Source organism: Temnothorax americanus, unplaced genomic scaffold (genome assembly GCF_048541705.1).
Source record: "Temnothorax americanus isolate GAGA-0224 unplaced genomic scaffold, ASM4854170v1 Scaffold56, whole genome shotgun sequence".
NCBI classification, from domain to species: domain Eukaryota; kingdom Metazoa; phylum Arthropoda; class Insecta; order Hymenoptera; family Formicidae; genus Temnothorax; species Temnothorax americanus.
This window is the reverse complement of record NW_027509712.1, coordinates 18,533-42,348: the sequence shown is the minus strand read 5'-3', so window position 1 is coordinate 42,348 and position 23,816 is coordinate 18,533. Positions and strand designations below refer to the sequence as shown.

The following is a 23,816-nucleotide window of genomic DNA, read 5'->3' as shown; positions in this document are numbered from 1 at the left end:
AAAAAAGAAGATAATTTTTTATCACTAAATTTTATTCCTATAATAATATAATATTTTATATATTTTTCTACCTTGAGTTCTTCACTCTTGGCTTTCGAAGCCTCCAAGGTATAAATCAGATCAATATCATCAATTATTGATTCTTCGGATACCGTGAGTCTGTAAAGAATTTTATCCTCAATCTCCTTCAGCTTCTGTTTCATTTCAGCACATGACACAATAATCGCATTTCTTTCTTGTTCAAGATCAGGACGCTCTTGTATAGTGACCAGTGACAGCATCTGATCGACAAGGCCGCTATATGGGTTACATATAAAATTAGAATCAAATGAAACACAGATCAAACATCATGTTTTACCCAGTAATGATATTGAATAAGATGAATTTTCTGTTTTATTAAATCAAAATGAAAGAAGAGATCAAGTCTGATTAATTTTGTTATATATATATATATATTATTTTAAAATCACAGATTTTTTTGTATGTTAATAATCTTTGATGTCAATACAGTTTTTCGTGAATTAGATATATTAATATCTGAAGAATAGTATAGCATGTAGGATAAAAATTCAAGAAAAGACAGTCAAATGTTCAGAAAAGTATATCCAGTTTTTTGATACCTCAAAAATATTTCTGAATCAAATTCTCCTAATTATTGTTAGATTTAGTTTGATAGTTACTTTACAATACTAAAGATATAATCGTAAAAAAATTATGAAATCTATAAAATATACGAAATAATTCACATAGATTTTTTCAAAAAATTTAAAATTTTACCTAACAGTCAGCGCGAAATTGACTATGAGCACTTTTACCGCTATATCTGGTACATAATGGGGATTAGGCAGCTTCGTGGTTAAATAAAGACGAAAATCGAAATTGTAGGGTACGATATTCTCGCCAATTTTAATACTCGGCTGTCCGGCGTGTTTGAATAATGCACGAGTGAGAATAGGATCTAGGGAAGCTTCTAGTTCAGTACTGATATTTTCAATTAAGCATGGCTTTCCGAATTGCACACAATTTTCAATGGTACTTAATAGATCTTTATCCGACATTTTTGCAATAAAAAGTCCGATTGGTTTGCACTGAAATTAAAACTTCAATTAACTGAAAGAATAGGAAAACTTTAATTAATTGCTATAATAAAAACACTAAAAAATTAGTATAACAATTGTGTAATTAAATTTTTTAACACTTGAAGAATAAATTCAAATTTTTAATTTTTTAAGTAATTTTCAAAAATCTTTAAAAATCAAGTTAAATCACTGTTACATTGAATTCTTTCATACTAGCATAACATTCATTATGAATAGTAATTATATCTAGGCTGTTATATATAAGAAAAAAATATATAAAATGCTATATAAACAATCTAAAAATTTGATATTTAAAACTTTAGGAATTATTTGTTAAAATTCAAAGTTTTTTATTTTGGATATTCCTTAAAGGTTTATTTTTCTCCAATAAGTATTTTAACATTTCTTAAAGATTATATACAATTAATTCTAAATTTTTTTGTAATACATATATATTTATTTATTTCTGATAGAATTATTGTATATTATAAATCACAAATAAATTTAATATATTCTGATCAAATTATCTGTATCAAATAAGTGATAACTGATAAATTTATGGTGTTTCATATGAATAAAATTGAAAATATTCTAATAATGAATTCTTGTTATAATAATAATTGTCATAAATTCTTGTGCTTTTATGTGGTGTCCATATATTTTATGCAGTGTTGTGTCTATCTCTCTCTCTTTTTCTCTCTTCCTTTCTCTCTCTCTCTCTCTCTCTCTCTCTCTCTCTCTCTCTTTCTCTTTTTCTTTCTTTTTTATTCTTTATCTACTCTTTACATTTCAAAAGTCTTTTGTCAACAGCTGCAGAAAATTTATAGGATATAAATGTCCCAGAAAAAAGTTAAAAAAAGAGAGAAGAGAAAGAGAAAAGAGAGAGAGATAATTCTTACTTTTCTCTCTGTGATACTTACCATATTGCGTACCCACTTATTCGCCTGTGCTTGAGGATCAATGAAAAGGGGCCACCGCTTAGAATTCATCACGAGAACTGCATTCTCGACAGATAAGACATCCCTGGGCAAACCACTTATGTGCCAATTTCTTATCTCTATTTGATTGCCAAGAGTTAGTATCGGATTGCAGCCTGGGGTGTAAGGAACATCTTCACCAAGAGCGTCGTACCAGGTCCCCAGGAGATTTCGGCGATAAATATCCGTGAAGGGCGTTAGGTATGCAATCGCACCTACAAGCAAGATGGAAGCTTCTGATGCAAAGGAATCGTGTGAAATCAACCCTGTTCTGTTGTTGGAATAGACAAAGCTATGCGCGGACACTCGATTAAGCTGCTGCATGTGAAGCTTTGTCAATCTCATATAAATGGAGTACGGTAAACAATTGTCACTAATGAACCATACGAAGATATTGTGTTATTTCGAATCGGACTAAGATTGGAGCAAATTTGTGAGAAATATTTGTTAATATTTGACAACATTATAAAATAATTTTTAGAGTATATATAACAAGTGTATAAAAAATTAAATTATTACTTGTAATGAAAAAAATTGCTACAAACAGAAATAAATATTACAAATGTTTTTTAAATATGCTTCTAATGTCTTTGTTTTACAATTTTTTTGTTTATCTTTGTTTACTATACATATATTATTGATATATTTTTGATATATAAGATAAAAAATATAAGAATATAATTGTATATAAAGCATGCTATATACATAAAACAAGACAAATAATTACATATAAACTTGCTAAAATAATATTTTAATTTTTTCTTTAATAATTTTTATAAGGTGATCGATCTGATATCGCGTTGGTAGGTGAACGTTGCAAGCGGAATCGGATTAGTGTCACAACTCTTTGTAAGAACGGCACCTCCCAAGGTAAGAAAATTAAATTTACCAGAATGGCTGTGACTTTCTTATATAATAAATGTCGTATCAATTCTATTAAAGTGGATCATACAGAATTTGAGAAATCCATTCTGTTAATGTACTGGTTTAGAAATTATAGTGACAGATGTTTCATAATACATCTCTAAATAAGCAGTTATTGCATTGATATTGACATGGTTTAATGTCATAATTTTATTTCTTCGACAGAAATCTATTTATTTTTAATTTATCATTATTCTGTTAATGCAAATTATGAACAGACGACTGCTTCAATTATCTGTAATATATTTCGTTTGTTGTTTTGTATGAATTAAAATATAATAATTTACTGATCTACTTTTTTAGACAGACAACTAAAAATTAAAACAAAAGGTTGTATCGTTGCACACTATATATGTATCCAAACTACTAAACTGCTTTTTCTTAATTTTATAGAAATTGTAAGTTTGTAACTTATTTTATACAATGTTATTTTATTTATACAATAACGTATTAATGCAAAAAATGATCTTTTGAAATATATGAGAAAGTGACATTTTTTCATTTTTTTGCAAGCAAAAGTGAAGCAATTGTTCTCAATGTTGCACACGCACCTGACGACAGAAGGATATCACCAACAGCATTCTTTAAGGATATTTTTATATTGTTCACCATTATGGTCCATCGTTTCTGTTTATCTGACAGGCCTACAATCAGTTTTAAGGCTTGTGCCATTCGTTCCTCACAAAGTTTCTTCTGTCTTTCTAATTCAGCTTTCTTTGCTTCCTCTGCCTTTAACTGATCCTGTAACTTTTCAATGCCTTCTTGTATCTCCTGTAGTCTCGTCATAACACTTGCGAGTGTTATTTCGTTTTCAGTCAGAATTTCCTCTGTTTTTGCCAAAGTTGCCATTTTAGGTGCAACTTTTTTATTTACGAAGTAATAATTGTACATTGCGTGGATCCATAAGCACAGAGCATGGCAAGCCTTCGAAACTTGAAGTACCTTTCGATATTGTTATTTAATAATTATATTATTATTATAATTCAAATACTAAAAAAATTGTATATATATATAACCTTATATTAAATTATATTTTCTGATTAAAGTAAAATTTTAACAGATAATAATATTAAAAGTTTACTTTAAATTAAATATGTTATAATATTTTTTTGAAACATATATTAGTTTCTAGCTTATTAATTATTAATATTAATATTTGAAAATTATAATTAATATGTTGATAAAATAAATGTGTATATACAATATATATACATATATCTATTTAAATATTATATCTAAACTTTTCATAAAACAAATATTATGCAAAAATAGTGGGACAAATATAATTTATTACTATAGAAATGTTTACTTTATCTGGTTGAAAATTGGGATTTTCTATATAATTTTTTAATTTATTGATAATTTCCTCTGTGATATCTTCCTTTTTGAAATGAGACATTGTGTGTAGAAAATGAATTGGATCTGCCAACATTTGACTTCCAGGAGTCCAATAGTCTAATATCTTCTCACCGGGAAGTTTCCCAGGAAGCTAAAAACAATCATACATTTTATAAAACTTTTGTTTATTATTAAAAACTAATTAAGAATTGTATTGTATTTTTTCATAAAAGATTGATTGAAACTATATCTAAAATTGAGATATTTTATTGAAAGCATAAAAAAGTACAAATATACATTAAAACAAGTAGAAACTTGCACATTGTTTTCTCGTAGTTTTTAATTGTGCAAGTAGAAACTTGCACATTGCTTCCTCATAGTTCCTAAGTGTGCAAGTTTTTATTTTATTCGAGGTATAATTATCGGTATTTATTTGTTTTGGCTTCCTCATAGAGGAAGCTTTGTTAGCAAAGGTTCTGATTTCACACTTAACTCTTTTGGGGACTGCGTAAATAATTATATACATTCACTAAAAAATACTAAAAATACTTGTCCATTTAAAAACTAAAACAATACTTTATCGATAAAAAAAATCAGCCCGATATTATAAATATTTGAGATAGCGATTTATTTTTAATTCTATTATATTTTCCAGTCTTTTCTACCCCTATTTCATATATAATTGGTTAAAATTTGGTTGATCAGATCAAGTTTTATAAAGCTTCTATGTATGTACGAATTCTTCGAAATTTCAAATGTGTGTAATACGAGATCTGATCAATCAAATTTTAATGAATTATATATGAAATAGGGGTAGAAAAAACTGGAAAATATAATAAAATTAAAAATTAATCGCTATCTCAAATATTGAGAAAACAGCAGCGTAAAACACATATGAAATATGTGTGAAATATGTATAAATAAATTGTAAAAATAAATAAAAAAAACAAAAATTATTGAATTAAAATTTTATGATTACAATTGCGTAAATATTACAATATAAAAAATGCTGTTAGAATTTTAAAATTGTTATTTTATAAAATTTACATAATTGTGTATATGCCTGAGCAAACCTTGTTTGGTTTTACGTTATTCACAATACACATTGCTTCAATCACTAAGAGCACTCCTACTGGCGGTCTCTTCATTGCTTTTACCTCCGTAATGTCGTTCCTATTTAATGCCTTTAAACTAGCTTCAGCAGCCTCGAGCATTGGTTTTACTTCACCTGTGTGTACATATGTAATATAGACATACGTAATTAAGTTTCGCTTAAAATCCTTTTTTAAATATTATGTGTATCAAGACATAATATCTCGAGCCAAGTATGTTTTTCGTAAAATACATCCTTTCATGAGCAAGATATTATAGTGTATTCTATACAAAAGGAAAACTTTTTTTTAGAATACATATATTTAATTTGTCTAATAAATAATTTAAATATTTTAGAATTTATAAAATTTTTCTAAAATAAAATGTATTTATTTTTAAATTGTTAAGAAAGATCTGGTAGTTTTTAAACATATTTATATTTTATGTGATGTAATATAAAGTGCAAAAAAAAAAAAAACTAAATTTTAATTAGTAATAGCTTGACTGATATTTTCACAAGTACTGCTTTACTAATGTTTTATTTTTGATATTGAAAACCAAAAAAGTAATCTTCTCGTAATTATGTAAATTAATATATATATATATAATTTATTAATATTATATAGATATTTTTTATTTATTTATTAATGTTTTATTAATTTATTTTTTGAGAATATATAACTCTATTTGTTTATTACGTTTATAAAACAAGCCATGTGCAAATCAGATACACGATGTACACAAACGAATTTGTATACATTGTATATAGATATGATATATAAACGTGAGTTTTATAACTCCGTGTTGTTTTAATTGTAAAATTCTGACATTTGAACTCGTGTATGCGAAGCGCTATATTTTCCCGAAAACGGAACGTAAATAACACGCAGTACTTTCGCGATATTCTGCCACAAGAATGTTGTTTTCAATACATATATATATATAGATATATATTTGCGTTCTCAATAGATTCAAACTTACTACAGCTGCTAAAATATGATGAAAGAACTGATCAATATGTAGTTTACTCGACACATGCAATATTTACCTATATTATACAAATGTATATAATAATTATTGAGTAGTTACTAATTAGGACGAGGTATTGAGGTATATATGTATGTGACTACATGTAGTTGTGACTTCAATTCTCCAGAAATATTAGTTAACATAAATATTCTCTTGTTGCATTATTCTTTTTAATTTTGTAACAAATTTCTGTTGCCGCATGTGCATGCATGTGTGTTGTTAAACTGCTAAAGCTTTAAATAACACAATTTATATACTGCTCTCGCGCAGTAGGTCTTTTACTATGCTTCGTAAGGATAAAACGTACTCAAATCGGCCTCTGCTTCATCCCTGATCGCTTTATTCTCTTCCTTCATTTTTGATGCCGCCGCTTCTTGTTGCATAGCCACTGTTTTGGTCTTTTCTGCTTCAATCTACAAGAAGCAGATTATAAGCTTTGTATGTTGACTACATAATACGTATTTTGTGAAAAACATAAAACAGCTATATCAAATCTTTTACATGCAAACAGTAAAGGGTTTTTAGATGCATAATCATTAAATAATAATGTTAAGCTAATAGAAGCCTAAGAGCAGGAGTACATGATTAATTAAATTGTTTTTCCTGAAACTAAATTAACCTGAAATTATTAATTTATTATTATAAATATTTCAGGTCTGTCTATTTTTAGCAATCAGAAATGATAACTTTTAATTCAGATTGACATATAGAAAAACGATTTAATTAATATGTATTTTGTTTGATTCAGATAAAAATAAATTATAATATATCTCTATTTCTCTCTCCCCTCCTCTCTCTCTCTCTCTGTCTCTCTCTCTTGTTCAAAAAATTAGATTTTTATTTTGTTATACATTTTAATAAGGAAAAATTTTTAATGCACAAAAAATGGTTTTATTACAATAATATTTTCTTTCTCAAAGATAGAAGAGCGTCACAACATTTCCGTTTAATTATTCTCACTTTTAATTTGTAGACACATCTAGCCTCAAAATATGAAACTTACAAAGAAATCTCTCACCTACATTTTATTAAAACGTTACAAGATTTTATTTAAAGCTCTTTTAATTAATTAAATTAATGAAGTTCTAAAGAAATAATTCTTTTATAATAGCTTACAAAAGTTTTAAACAATAATAACTTTATTAATCTCTCGTTATAAGGCAATTATAGTCATGTCCTTATTATAAAAATCTTCTGTAAAATATTTTGTTAAGAGATTTATAAGATATCAAAGAAAATTATAAAATACAAATATGCGTCGAAAAGATTAAATCTCTCCTAGGATTAAAGATTCGTTTCAGTTATTAAAACAAATTAAATATTCTCTAATGTCTGCTAATTTCTAAGTTACATCTCTTTTGTAAAAGATATGAAATAAAACGTTTTTGAATGATGAGGATGCACTATTTGACAGAGATTAAAATGTGCTTACTGTGTCTCGAGTAATCTCATAAATCGTTCCTGCTACAGCCTCTGCTGCTTTCTCTAACTCAGGTTTCATGTGTTTCAGTGTTTCCTGTATATTTTTCACTTCTGCTTCTATGTTCGCCAATTTATTTAATCCTGCTCGAAAAAGGTATGCGTTACAAAGACTGAGTTGTATGCTAATTTATGTAGATCAGATGAAGTAATTAATTTGCATCGTCTTGTTGTAAATGAATTGAAGGCAGTGAATTTTCATTACGGGCTCATATAGTTTAAATAGATACGTTCTCGTTTCGTCGGGATGTTAATCAAGAGAAGAAACACTAAGTTTTCAAAGGAGCGCAATTTCTCCGTTTATAGTAATTTGATATTTTCTTGTATATTTTTTATAATAGCATTGTAAATAAAATGTTTAAATAATTGCCGGATAAATGTACGATGAAAGATATTTATATCTGTCTCCCATATGCAATAAATACAAATATTAACGGAAAATCGAATATATGAGTACATGTTTAATTGAATTAATAATGACTGAATGATTTTTTGGATATATTGTATATTCAAAATCGGTATTACATATATTGAAAATGTTACTGAAACATATATATTGCAAGAGCGTTAAGAATTGAGACATTTCATTTCCTGCCTTCAAGCACACGAATAATATTACCTGCACACAGGGCAAAATCGATATTCCAAATTTACCACGAATTACGAGCTACCGTCATCAGACAGTCGGCGTTAAATTTATAGACTAGAAAACTATCGGCGGTCATTTACCTTTGACCTATGAAATCCGTTCTCCGTTATACTAACAATAAGATACTAAGAAAATAATAGGAGTACATTATAAATAGAATAAGAATTTTCAAGTTAACACTTCAATCCAAATATTTTAACTAAAGCCATATTACGTAAAGGAATTTTTGCGATAAAGGCAATCGAATCTTTTCTATATTCTTCTTATCAACTTTTCTTTATAATTTATAATATTTTCTTTAATTGTATATAAGAATTAGAAAGTATTATAAAATATTATGTAACTGTGCATTTTGTATTACATTATTTTATACATATCAATTTTATCTTTACTCACCAGTGGACAAACGTATCATTGAAGAACTTAGCTCATCTTTCTTTTTTTTCAGAAGGTTGCGATAATTGGACAGCAACTCCATATATGACGTAGGTGTAACATAATTATGACGGTCCAGTTCCTGAAATAAATTATTTGATACAACAATTGCAATTTTAGATGTTAGCAAAATATTACTGCATGTTTACCTTCAAAAAGCGATCACTAGCGTCAATCACACTGGAGTGCATGTACCGGCATATCTTTACAACAGACTGCAATGTTTTATCCGAGATCAATTCGTCTTTTATATCCGACAGAAGATGCGTTGCTATGCTCTAAGCAAAAATATATTGCAATTTTCAACAAATCGTATTTGCGCAGTTGTTTAAACGCATCGCGCGTTTCGTATAATATTTGTATTAACTTGCGAAAGCATTAACAAGTTTTGAAAGATTAATAGAACAATTCTGCGCTACATTAATTTATGTTAAACTCGTGCTCACATTTGAAAATTTAATTTACTGTAAGATTTCCGGAGCAGATCGGAAGCGGAGCTTCGAATTCGTGATGTTGCAAAGTTACTAAATGTTGCACGTTAAGATCAATTTTTACCATATTTGTGGCATTAAATATGCATTGCCATCTTCCAATCCGACAAGAGGTACGATTTGCATACGAGACAAGTAAATTCCAGAATTCAAATGTTAGCATTTAGTGTTAAATGCTGAATATATATCTAAATTTACAAATTTTCTCCATACAATTCTTTAAATAAATAATATTTTTTAATTTTAAAATAATTTTCAATAATTAATATCGCTTACGTTTATAGATTCAATTTACTTATTTATTTATTTTTGTTTTCATAATTAATACAATATTAATAATTATATGTAAAATTATAAATTATTGAAAAAAACAACAGCTAAAATTGCGCATTTTTTGTGCAATAATTTTCTAATAATATTTAAAAACTCAAGTTAATATTAAGGATCATCTGATAAAATATTCTATTTATCTTTATTAATTAGATTTTAGAAGAAAATTATTTGATGGATTATGCCAAAATAAATAAAAATTCATTAGATTTTGTATTCAAATATAATGGCATCTTTTTAATGACATTTTTAATCATTTGTTATCTATATCCATTAAAAATTTTAATTATTTTAGACTTATCAATTTATTAAAATCTGAAGTTGCTAATTAAGTGTCTATCAAGATCATGTGTCTGTAAGATTATGATAACGATCACTAGATTGAGTTAAAATTGCTTACGAAGCTGTATTTATCGAGAGTTGGCGTTTATTTTACTTATTATTCTGTATTAAACAGCTAAATGCTGGTAGCATAAGTTGTAATTATAGTAGGATAAATATAATAATTTAAGTACAATAATGTTTATCATTTAATTTATTAGTTAATATATCTCATGGAAAATATATGTTACCGATGAAATAAAGCTTCAAATAACGCATATTTGCGATGTTTCACATTTTTATGTTTCATTGTTTTGTACATCTGTTATTTTATTTATAAAATGCCTTCTGCTAATAGGAAAGCGTAAGTTAATTAAATAAATAACATACTAGTACACTGCATTTTTTACAAGCATGTGCAATACCGGAACATTAAAAAAAAATACCAACGCAGTATGTTTCTCACATTATAATAAAACTTTTTAAAAATTTCTAAATGTCGACATGTTAATTATAAACTTATAAGAATTACATTAAATATACAAATAATATTTCTAAAAAATATGCATGTTATGTAATTGATATTAGAGACAGATATAATATTGATTTTTATATTTTTACTTAAAGAGACTTGTAATAAAGAACTACGGAGATAGATTATATTTTTAGTTGTGTCACACTTTATTGTATTATACAAACCTGAAGCGCAGCATCCGGCCAGGGGCAAAACCAATCGATAGTACAGCAATTTACTAGCGCCGGGAATTGTCTGATGCGAGCGCGAAATGTGTCTCCAATCGGGCTGGATATTGGAGAAATGTGATATTAGGTTAATTATATAAATTTATGATTAGAGATATAGATTAACTCGTAGATGTTTTTTTATAATTAAATTTTGCAAATAGCAACATAAAAGAGTAAATTAGATGTTCTATATCAATTTGTAAATTAAATCGTTTCTAAACTTTCCCATAAACATTTTTATAATAAATTATTTACTTAGTATGTTTATTTTAAACTTAAATTTGCTAATATATTCTAGATACAGAGTTTAGCAAGTTTCTTAATTTTGCTAATAAATTCTAGATATACAGTTCAACAAATCTCTTTAAACAATTTGTTGAAAAACTTGTTAAATCCTATATTCTAGATGCTTAGACTAGATGTTAGTTTAGTAAATCTTTTTATAGGTACATACTGTTTAATTATTACAGTTTCGTACATGTAATATACATATGTATATAGAATTATACATATGGTATTACTCCTTTACTCTCCATTAAGCTTATTAAATAAAATGAAATAAACAAACGAGAAGTTTATTTAGATTTATTTATTTTCGAATTGATGAATAACGAATAATATAAAAAAAAGAACATAAAATTATAAAAAATATAGTTTAAATAGTAAATAATTTTGATGTGAAACAAAATTTTTATGAAATTGACAATGCTGATATTAATCAATCTGTCAGTCATGAGCTATTTGCGTATCTCGTGAGAAATAAATGGATATTAAATAAAGTACTGTCTATGCAAACAAATTAAGTTTGTCGATCAATAATCTATTATTTTCTTATTGATTGTTCTGTCATTTTCATATTTTACCTATTAATATTAAATGACTTTATATGTAGTTATTTCTCCGTTGTTTTGCTAGAGAGTATAATTTCTCATATATTATATATTATCGTCAAGAAAAATTAACGTTACTTTTGAGATAAACAGCAATATGAATTAACGAATTATTATATTTAAAAAATCATTACTTTTAACGTTTATATAATTTGTAAATCGAGTACAACAGTATATTTTAAATAACTGATATGTATATGTATATAGATGTGATGCGATATAAGATTAATAAAAACTGTGTGACATTTGAACATATATCAAAATCGTCTCGTCATAAACGTGCAAATCTCGTGGGAGATTTTTTTATCATGAGTTTATTATCATATCGTGACAAATAAGAATTCAGTTTTGCGTAACTCGATGTTATTGCATATCTAAACATTTTACTAAAGCTATAAGGGACAAAAGTCACGTTTTTCTACTTCTGCAAAAAAACTTCCTATCACATTAATCTCGTTATTTTTTTAGAAGCACTTGTATGTCACGATTAACAATTTCTTTCAACTTGCAAATTGATATAATTATTTATAGATTATAAAAGTGCGATTTGTGAAATTTATGATAAAAAGTCCGAAAGGATTATTTCAAATATTTTCAAGCGATGACAATTAAAATGACATTAAGCTTTAAATTTTTCAGTGAAAGTACCTCATTGTAATGATAGTGTGTAAGTTGCTTCTGACTGCCTTCAAATAAATGGAGAAAAGGTTGCTTCTATTGATCTGTAGTCCCGCCTCTCGTGCTGGCGTTCGCATTGCTTGATATATTTTATCTACTTCATCAGGTTGATACATGTTGGGAACATCTCCGCTATTTAGGATGTTGTTTAAATCCCCCAGCATAGAGTCATTCTTTATCTACAAGAACGTATAATTTCATGGAGAGAATACCTTAGAGATATTATTTATATATAAAAACAAAATTTTATGTCAGTTTGAAAAACAGTTATTATAAAAGCGCTATTAAGTTATAATTAGTGTAATATAAGCATATATACTATAAATAATAATTTATCTTTTTAATATATCTCTCTCAAAACCATATAATTATCAATATCCTAACTTTGATTTAACTACGGAGCATAAAATATTTTTATATTTAAAGCGTTATTTCCCAAAATTAATATAAATAAATAAGCTTATTATATTACTATAAGTTATAATATATGTTCCTGTTACTCCCGTGTGGAGTATGTAATAAGGCCTCTAGAAGGTTTCACTAATCGAATTTATTTCAGGCTGACGGCTGAGAGATTAACCTATTGCGCAGTTCTCTATATACGTGATATAATAACGCTGCGTATAATATTGTATTGTAATAAGCTATAATAATCAATCGTGACAAGATTTCAATACGTTTAATATTATAATTTAATTAGAAAAAGATGTCAAAATAAAAAAATTATATTATAATTACAAGAATAAATAATTATGATATATGATATATAATATAGCGTTAAATAATATTAAATAATCAATATTGTAATAATAATATAATTTGTTAATAATATTTGTTATTTCTATATATATATATATATATATATATATAAATTTAGCTTCTCTATTATCTGCTTTAAGAAATTTTTCGTTAAGATTACAAAACTTTTCTTCAAGATGCATTTTAATACTATTAGTTCTTTTAAAAGTTATAGTGTTATTTGTTTAGAAAATATAAACGCAAATGTGAATATAGAACTTTCAGAAAATTATAAATGTTTTATTTAAGCATACTCCAAGTTTCCTGATCTGTATTTTACCTGCATGTCAGAGAACAAAAAGACAATAGGTTGATTCTGCAATCCCGCTTTCAGTATTATGTTCTTGATGTCATCTCGCCAGTCGCGAATCGTATAAGTTTTGCTGATTTCAATTTGGTAACAATTGTATTCCTTGATGTACGATGAAAGCCTTGTCAGACTTCGACGTCCTAATAGGAATAAAAATGTATTCTGCTTTGTATTCCGGTTTTTTATCAGATGCGATATAAGTTCTTATACAGAGAAAAATGTATATATAAAAAAAAAGATATATAATATATATATAATGTAAATATATTATTAATTATAAAACATTTTAATATTTTATTATTTTAATTTTATTTTAAAGATCTCTCTAATAATTATAGCGTGCCTGATCCACTCATTCCAAGCAATAAGGCATTTCCTCCAGGTTGTCGAAGTATCCGTGTGATTCTACAAATATGACTCATTGCATCTTCAAAAAGTACTAATTGCATCGGCGATGTCGTTAAATCATTATAATCGTTTAAAACATCGAGTAGAATACGCCTCATCTATAAACACATAAGAAAGACTAACATAAAGCGATATATCTTTATTTATAATTATTGTTACAAAAGAACTGTTAAATATTCAAAAAAATCTAAACTTCTAAATTAAGATTGCATTTTAAACTATATATATAATATTTATAAGTATTATATATATAATATTTTCAGTTGAAATATATGGTCACACACAAATTTAAGAATATTAATTATTAAATTTTATATTAATTATTAATTATGAATTATTATTTATTGCTATAGACTTATCAATTACTAGATACTAATATTGCAAATTGTTAACTATTACTTGTTACTAAAAGTTTTACTTACAAATTATTTATATGTTATCAGTTATATTAAAAATACTAGTTATTAAATTAATAATATTATATGTTATTTATTTAAAAAAATAGTAAATTACTTTTTCGATATCTATTATCTGCTCATATTCTCCCGCAGGATCACAGAAGTCGCCATAAAACAACGGTTTTTTCCCGATAATATCGTCAGCGTCACAATTGAATTTATTCTTCAACATACTGCGTAAGAGCTGATCAAACCATTTTTTGTCTTCGTCATTAATTAAGCGATCGCTGAAGACTCGAATATTCTCATGATACCAAAGTAATAACAACTTTTTGCGAATCTATGTAAAAAAAATCAATCAAATGTGATACAAGTCTTACATAATATGTATATAGAGCAATTTCCACAGAATTCTATTGACAAAATGTATGAAAATGCGATAGACATGTTGATTTCCAGTAGATATAATTGCGGTAAACATGTATTTTTGCTTTATACAATAAAGCGCACAAAGCATTCAATTTCACGACAGTGTATGAATAAGTATATACTAAATCGGATTAAAATAATCTCTCTTTTAAAGCAATAGAATTGGAAGCAACATCCATCGTTTTATTTTACATAAAATATAGAAAGACCTGCTTTGTCACGCATATGAAGCCACTTAATATTTTTTTTTGCTTTGTCAAGCAGATTTATTCTTTTCCATCTTACATCAATTTTATAATAAAGATATGTAACTGTTCGTGCAATGCCAAAAGCGCCACGCATGCACGATCTAGTGTGTCGAAGGTTTGTCTGACTATACACGTACTTTAATCACTTGAACATGTTTAGTTTTTGCACTGTTCTTTCCAATTGTACCAAAAGTCCATTATTATCGACAAGCGCGTTATTATTTTTTATTTAAGCATAGTACAACTAATTTTTAACTTAGAAATATAAAAAAAATTACACTAACTAGTATTTTTCTTGCGTCTGCCATAAGGATGCCTTGGAACACTTTGCTCAGATCTCGAAGATTGAAGGTGTAGTGCGATTTATTGGGGATTGGTAACATTTCGCTGCGTATAATTGTAAACACTTTTAAAGTGGAGTCCACCACATCATCCAGCAGATTGTAAAGTTCTGGTGTGTTTGACAGCCACGAATCAAGAATAGTTTTAAAGATATGATACTGTAAATTATATGTAAAATCAATTAGATCCATAAATTCATCTTTAATTTCAAATACAAGAATATCTTACATATATACATTTAATAGCTTTCATAAAAATACATAGAACAATTTTAAATGCGTAGCATTTAAAGTTTAAATAAATTTTTTAAGTAATTAAAACTGGTTTTTGGTGTTTATATATTCTTTTTTAATTATAACGCAATTTAATTAAAATTTACACACCGTTCCAATTTATTGCATATAACATTAATAATAATTTTTAATTAATATCTAATGTTAGATAACACGTCTGAATATATCAGAATTGGGAAAATCCTTCGCAGGAGGTATAAATGTGTTTGGCATGAATATTTAATCAGCGGCACTTAAACCGAGACCCGCCTTGTCGACCTTGGTCGAAACGTGCACAGAAGGTCTCGCGGGTGCGTGGAGACGGTGAAGTTGATTACGATCCCCATTATATTAACCGAGGAGGTGATTATGATAAATTATGGTCGGTATGGTCACGATTTACGACGTCTAATTACGGCTGGTATGGAGGAACAGGACAAACAGTGTGAGCTACGGTGCCGCACGGTGTTCTGTCTTGCCTACGACTCACGATTATACGCGGCTGGGCGTGGATGTCAATTCGATGGAAGAAAACCTGACGACGTAGTGGAAGGAAACGTATATACGCGTCAAGTATGTGCAGTTCCGGGCGTAACAAAGATGTTGCGCGCGTCGTCGGAAACTTTCTTTCATCGAACTCTTAATTCAACGTACAAGTGACGCACGGTAACTAAAATCGCAAATTCCGTTATATATTACTCAACGAAAATTCTGACTCTGAGATTTCTTTGTAAAATTGTCCTACTGCTTTTGTACTTTTTTTACGTATAAAAGATGTCTTTAACAATTGATTCTATACTGATAACTTTTAGTTACCGTTTCTTTTTTTACTCTTGACTGAAATACTTCTTCGATAAGAATGTAACTTCCTTTAATATCAATCGTTATATTATTCTTTAATGTTGTAAAATACTTAAACCTTATAGTGAATTCAATTGGATGCACTCAGTGCGCACTGGTGCATATTAAAGCTGTTGTATAATGATTTAATTTTTAAACTAAAATGCAAATATCTCGACTGACAAAATGCCCAATACATATTTTATAGTTTTATAGCACAATAAAGAATACTGAGAGGATTTTGTGATTTTATCCGTTTATATTAAACATACATTTTACGTTGATTTGTGTACGACGGCTTTAATGTACATGCACCAGTGCGCGCTGAGTGCATCCAATCGAATTCGCTATTAAATTTTATATGTATATATATATATATGTTCGATATATTCGATATATTAGATTTTAGATATATATTCGCATATATATATATATCTAAAGTATATATACATTTAAAATTCAGAGAGTTTTTCTCTCTCTCTCTCTCATTCATATTTTTTATGCTCAAAGCGAATGTAATATAAAATCACGAAATTTTAAAAGATTACGTAACCAACACTGAGAACTTTTTTACTTCTTCTTTGACATCTACAGTTTGAAATTTTGCGTAAAAATTTTATTTAATCAAACAAGACTTTTCTCTACTCGTCAAGCTGAAAATGTGAAAATTTCGGTGAAATTATGATTTTAGCATAAATTTCACATTTTTATTTCCAGGCAAAAATAACATAACTGATCTCTCTTGAGAGATCGTCGATAAATGTGAGCAATTAGCATTAACATATTTAACGTGCAGTTTTTTTTACAATTACCGTGCAAACTCACTTGTGCATCGTTCTCCATTTCTGGGAATGCAATAATATGGAAATGCCGTAAAAGTCTGGCAGTTATTGGGTTCCTTCCCCCACCAGGAGGTCTCATAGCTGCGACAAAAGTCACGTCCTTGATCAGTCTGAAAGACCCGATTTCCGTCTTGTCATACCACCCTGGGGAAAATTTTGACTTGAATTTTTATTGTTAATTACACGCTATATTTTACCCTTTCAGAGAAGCAGGATGTAATTTTTCGTAATTAGCGTTTAACTCTCAAGGGAAACATTAATGAGGAATAAGGATTTTGAGGATTTTTTTGATTTATTGAAGCTTAACTTTTAGTAAAATAAACAGATGATAATATTATAATCATTGAGGTAATTAGATAATACATATTATTAGAGTTTTATTATGGAGAATATTATGTTTATGTAATTTGTTTCATATTTTATGACTAAAATATGTTGACACTTCTCATATGTATATTTGAAATCCACAATATTGAATTCCGCCCACATAAGAGCTCAATTCCAATGGCATGATTGCCTTGGGGACTATTATGATCGCAGAAACAGGCTATTAAAATTTGTCAAATTCAGAATGCATTGGAGCATTTCATAACGTCAGGAATTATTATTTCGTGTGTTGTTAAATTTTTATGCGCGGGTATTCTTTATTTTCTTGAATGTGTATTCTACAAAAACAGTCATTACTACGTCATTAAAACGCCATTACGTCTCCGACTGTCGTATATAATATTTTAACGATCATTTTAACGATGATTTCTTTTTAGGTAAAGCCTTTTCAAGAGAGTACCTTCACAAGATCAAGAGTGAAGTTTTCATTAATTAAAGTGCTAATTTTATTCTTATATCCATAACAATCTAACTACAAAGAGTCTATATTTAAACAAAGAGTTTATAATGAAATAGGAAATACAAAATTCACGAATCTCTCGAGTATTAAAAATATTTAGTTGTGTATGTTACGACATGGACATGAAAAGCTTTTTCATTGATCTTTATTCCCCCAATGTACAATTTATGGAATATTTGTAAATATTGAAATTATTTGTAAAATGTAGAATATAAAATATTGTTAATTCCTCTTTTTGTCAAAAACTGGAAAAGTGTGAGTGCTTCCTATGTATTTTTTGTAGATGTATTGGCAGTTACACATAATCTAAAAGATTGATTGCATATTAATTTATTGCAAGTAAATATATTTGCAATCATCTTTCTGAATTTTATTTTCAATTTTTGTACTATACTTCCTCATAATTGAGACATGTTCATTTAGTTCATTACTTTTTAAGTGATTTGCGTATTGACTCAGTTAATTGAGTAAGTTATTATCCGTTATTAAATCTTGTTAATTTCACTCACCGCTAAAATCCATAAATTGGCGAATTAATTCAATCGGTGGTTGAGAGCCATATGTATCCAGTGCAGGCATATTCAAGTCGTCGATGAAGAAAATTTGCTTTTTCAGGATTGGCGGCCCGTAGATACCTCTACGTCGCTTGTCCAATTTTGCATCAATTAAATCCTGTGCGAAATTAGATATTAATCTCATTTCCTGTTCGAGAATATACGTAATTCGATCTTCTGCTGTACCTGTGTCTCATGGGCCGTGGTTCGCGCTGAGAACGTCATAAAATCGCAAATGTATTTCATCGGCATGTTACGTGACAGTTTTGCTGACACCGTCGAAGTCTTGCCACTTCCGGTTGCACCCACGCAAAGTACATTTGTCTCGTTAATGAGGAGATATTCGATTAACGTCGCGCTTCGTACGTTGTCCATAGTTGGAATTATGATATCTGAAAAAACATTATTTTTCAAGAATTAATACATTTCGAATTACATAAATATGATATCTACTTATATTTTGAAGTTATATATATGAGACAAAATATTATAGATACAATAATTACAAGGCAAGATTTATAGGTAAAACTTATTAATTAATTTATTCTTTTTGCTAGCTGTACAACATTCCATACTTCATGCTTATTAATGCTTCCGCTTTTTTTATCAACCGCTACGCTAAATTATTTTCCGCTATTTATTTTCTTTTATCGATATTCATGATTAATTTCAAGTTAATTGTTTGTAAATAAGAAATTTTTAACAATATATTTTGGCATTATTTTTTATTATTTAAATACTTTTATGACTAAATTTAAAATTAAAAATTCTTTTAAAGAACAAATTAAAATAAACTATTATCGATTTATACATTACTAAAAACAGCATATTACTGTTTGTTTAACAAATAGTGATTTGGCAAGCGAGACAATACAAGAAAAAGACAATATTTAAATTATTTTCAGGCAATTGAATATCATTCAATTATTGAAGCTTGATAATACAAGAATTACAAGATTTTTTTTCATACTTAAAATTGACAATCAATTTACAATCTTGTCTCGATCTTGTCTCGATTTCATTTTCTTGACATCTGACATTCAATTAGTGATTTAGAACGAAGCGAGACTTCAAGTCAAGCATCTCGTCCAATTTTTCTTGCGTTTAATATTTTATATTGGCTATATATGACATCGAGACGAGATTTAAACGAGATTTGAATTTGCTCGTCAATAACAAAAACAAAAGTGAGTTTTGCTATATTCACAATTCATGTCAAACTTCGATAGAATGTTCAGTTATATAAAAAAAACCTCGAAGTTTTTATCTTGTTCTTTCGAGAATTTTGCTTGATCTCGCTTGTCTGCTCGATTGATTACGGCGGCTTGATAAATACGAGACAAATATGAAATTTGATATTAAAAAATCGAGACAAGATTGTAAAACAAAATCATGCGCAAGAAATATTGCACAAAATGCTCGACAATTTATTTTTATACCAAATGACTAGTTTGTTATTACATGAGGTAATTAATGAGCTAATTAATTATATTTTGCATAAAGAAATAAATATAATTTTACATTTATAATATTGCAAAAATTAAATACTTAACTTTACCTAATGAAATATCTGTAACATACCCATGTATTTTGTCTCTGGCTTTATTCTGATAGATGAAATTCCGTCCAACCATTTATACCACTTCGGTAGAATTGGCTCCTGACCCTCGATTTGATCAGTGAACCCACCATCGTGTAATCTTTAATTTTTTTCGTAAAACATAAAGGATTATATATTTTGCTAATTTGCATTATTCAAGAAATTACACGTGAATAAAAGCGTTCTATTCTTGTATAAAAGAAAAACATTTTTGTTAACAAAAATATAAGTTTTCTGTTATATTTATGACAATATAAATACGTCAATAATTATTTAAAATAATATTTAGGAAAAGTATATCGGCTTAAAAATAAATTCTGTTTCTCTCAATCTACTTATATAATTCTTATCTCATTTTATATTTGTACCTATAATCGAACACAAGACCTTCTTCTGGAAATGGTATTTTATGTTTTGCATCCTTTTGTACCTTTCTCAACCAATCACTGAATATGCAACGGCTTTTGTAATCGCAAGTTGCACCTAATCCCCAAACAATGGCGAAAGCTGCCCATGGTGATATCAAATCCGCTGTAATATAAGGTATGTAATGCCATTCTCAAACAGAAATTTTGTGACTGTGTGCGATCAATATTTTTAAAAACTGAATTTTAAAAAATTAGCTGATTAACCTCATTCTTTATAATAATAATAGTTTCCCTAGTAGCACATGATGGAGTATATACGTTTTATATACGTTTCCTAAACGATTAGAAACGATTAGAAACGATTAGAAACGTTTAGGAAACGTATATAAAACGTATATACTCCATCATGTGCTACTAGGGTTGAGTAACACTATTAATGATGCGTTGATTACGTCGTCTTTAGTAATTAATTTAGAAGTCTTATCGTTAGTAAAGAGAAATGTCCAAGTTCGAGTTCCAATTCCGATTTCTAATTCTGATTCTGATATATATTGCAAGCTGTTAGACAGAATTCATGAATAGAAATTGATGGTACTTGTGTAATAGTACATAGTCAGATTTATTGAACTATTAACTTGACTTTGCCGCGCACGTGCGGCAATTGCATGTCCTTAAAGCGACTTAAAATTTATGCTATTCTGAATTTGATGTTTAGTATTTTAAACTTATAATGTTTAGCGACACTCATATACAATATTACAATTAAATTGCATGTAGCTTTACATATAGTTCTTTGAAAAGCAACACTTGATGGCGTTTTTCCTTCACGTCCGGTCATCGGTCGAATTCTGAAGTTCATCAGATTTATATAAGATTGAACAATGGCAGAATCTACGGTTCTTAAGATCTCTCGTAAATTCTGGCGTACAATCTTTAGACCGGGAAGCACCAGTTGAGTTGTTAACTCAATTATTTCTTCGATGTAATCATTCATTGTCTAGAAACAGTTATTCAGATTTGCTTTACGTAACTGCATTTAAGATACATATCATTTTTGTAATAATAATACAAATTAATTACAATATGCGCAAAATATATAATTATGTTTATTTATTGCTGACAATTAATTCGGGAACTGGAAAATATTTGAACTATAAACATTATTAAAAATTAATTTAAAGTTTAAAATATAAAATTTAACTTATACAACTTTAAATAATATTATTATCTGTTAAAAAAATTAATATTTTTTGGTTTACTTTTAATGTTTTAATATATTAAAAAAGAATAATGTGTAAAAGAAATGTTAATTTACCGATGGTAATGACCGTATCCAACAATCGATTAAAGGTTGTAGACCTAAATTTTCTGGTTCCACATACACCATACCACATCTATTTTAATATTAAAATAAAAAAGTACAATTTTAATAATTTTAACTAATAACTTAATTTATACAACTTGTAATTATTTTAGTTAGAAAAGTGTTTTTTACGATATTTTATTCAATATCTCCAATCAAGCTTTCACATTATATTTATCTATATTTATTTTAATTTATATAATTACTCAACGTATTTTTTATCGATAATCTCATAACTAATGGTTATTTCATTCTGTGTCAAATAATTTCTCTAGTACTCATTAGTAATCAAAATTAATATGTGTATTCAAATCACGTGGAACACAAAAGCTATACTAATTCTTATTATCATTTTATTAAACATTATAATAAGATAAATTTATTAAGAAGTTATAATCTGAATATTTCAAGAATAGAAAAAAATCCTTGGTGTGGTTTTCAACAATACATATTAATTTCAGCACTTAAGAATAAAGAAGTTAAAAAGAAGTAAATATGTTTGTAGCAATGCTGAATTTATTGTTATTGATTGATATTACTTTGTTTCTCTACTATAGCGATAAAAACTATTCAAAGTTTTTCATTACCTAGAAATTGTAGCTGGTGAAGCCACTCGAAGATCTGATACTTCAAATATCATAATTTGAAACGGCAATAATTTCATTATTTCCCCCGACGCGAGACAAAGCTTTTTATTATCGTCCAGGACGGTGTTCAAATTTTCGATCCATACTGGATCGACTGGTCCATCAAAAATATACCAACGTTTATCACAATCCGCCGTTGCTATATCCGCTCGTATTAAAGTTGGCAATATTCCGTCTGTCCTACAAATCGGACGTGCGGTGCATTCAATATTTCGAATTTTGTGTCTATTTTAAAAAGTTTTTGCTCTATCGATGTTATACTTTCATACGCCCGCATATTAATAACTATAAATAGGCCGTTATATAAATATATATATATATATATATATATATATATATATATTAGCTAGTTGTATATTTAATATATCTATACATGTATTTTTATTAAATTAGTATCATAATTAAAGTGAGTTCGATTATTATATAAATGTATATTAGCAAATATCTTATTAACTTTAGCACAAAAAAAATTACAAAATTTCTGATAAAATTGCTGTCGATTTATTACGTCCTGCGAACTTCACGATTCCTTTTTATTTTTGCGAAAAAATTGCGATAAAATCATTTTTTAGAACACAAAGCGAACAAAAACCGAACGTGCTAACGGTTATCGATGGACGAACAGATGGTTCCGGTAAATCTTTTTCTTTTCTTTTCTGTTCTTCTTTCTCTTATTACTTCTCTTTATTTTAAATAAGCATAATAGAAACAAAAATTGTGATAAATTTCTTTCGACTAGATTCAAATAAGAAAAAAAGGATAAGATGAGATTTTTACTAATTGTAAGAAATTTTGTCTGATTTATAATAAATAAACTCGAAACTTCGGTGTGTGCAATAAAGATTCTTATCTCTTGTGTGAAAAGTCCTACTAAGTGTAACAGATTATTTACGAGATTTACGAGATGTTGTTTAACTTAGTTTTGTTACTTTTAAATATTACTTTGAAATAAACAGAAATTGTTGAAATATAAATTTAAATATAGTGTATGTGTGTGTATATTTCTGTAATGTAAATTTAATGACAAATATATAAATATATATGAAATATGTATTAACTTTTTCTACATATGTATATTATAAATAGACACGTAC

General features: G+C 27.6%; 1 protein-coding gene across 1 annotated transcript in view; it reads right to left on the bottom strand.

Annotated features, from left to right (window-relative positions):
* Nucleotides 1-23,816, bottom strand: part of LOC143904683 (dynein axonemal heavy chain 1) — a 34,857-nt gene that overhangs the window by 7,990 nt on the left and 3,051 nt on the right. Inside the window, exons 3-26 of the mRNA XM_077419522.1 lie at nt 22,663-22,902; nt 22,028-22,106; nt 21,496-21,709; nt 20,713-20,875; nt 20,326-20,444; nt 18,931-19,136; nt 18,700-18,862; nt 17,327-17,487; nt 15,332-15,547; nt 14,486-14,710; nt 13,908-14,070; nt 13,535-13,704; nt 12,427-12,635; nt 10,844-10,946; nt 9,152-9,280; nt 8,964-9,084; nt 7,872-8,002; nt 6,747-6,852; nt 5,392-5,546; nt 4,290-4,469; nt 3,532-3,922; nt 2,000-2,271; nt 778-1,088; nt 72-297 (exon numbers count right to left, since the gene is read on the bottom strand). Coding sequence (XP_077275648.1) covers nt 72-297; nt 778-1,088; nt 2,000-2,271; nt 3,532-3,922; nt 4,290-4,469; nt 5,392-5,546; nt 6,747-6,852; nt 7,872-8,002; nt 8,964-9,084; nt 9,152-9,280; nt 10,844-10,946; nt 12,427-12,635; nt 13,535-13,704; nt 13,908-14,070; nt 14,486-14,710; nt 15,332-15,547; nt 17,327-17,487; nt 18,700-18,862; nt 18,931-19,136; nt 20,326-20,444; nt 20,713-20,875; nt 21,496-21,709; nt 22,028-22,106; nt 22,663-22,902 — 4,453 coding nt within the window. The remainder of the gene's footprint in view (nt 1-71; nt 298-777; nt 1,089-1,999; nt 2,272-3,531; nt 3,923-4,289; nt 4,470-5,391; nt 5,547-6,746; nt 6,853-7,871; nt 8,003-8,963; nt 9,085-9,151; nt 9,281-10,843; nt 10,947-12,426; nt 12,636-13,534; nt 13,705-13,907; nt 14,071-14,485; nt 14,711-15,331; nt 15,548-17,326; nt 17,488-18,699; nt 18,863-18,930; nt 19,137-20,325; nt 20,445-20,712; nt 20,876-21,495; nt 21,710-22,027; nt 22,107-22,662; nt 22,903-23,816) is intronic.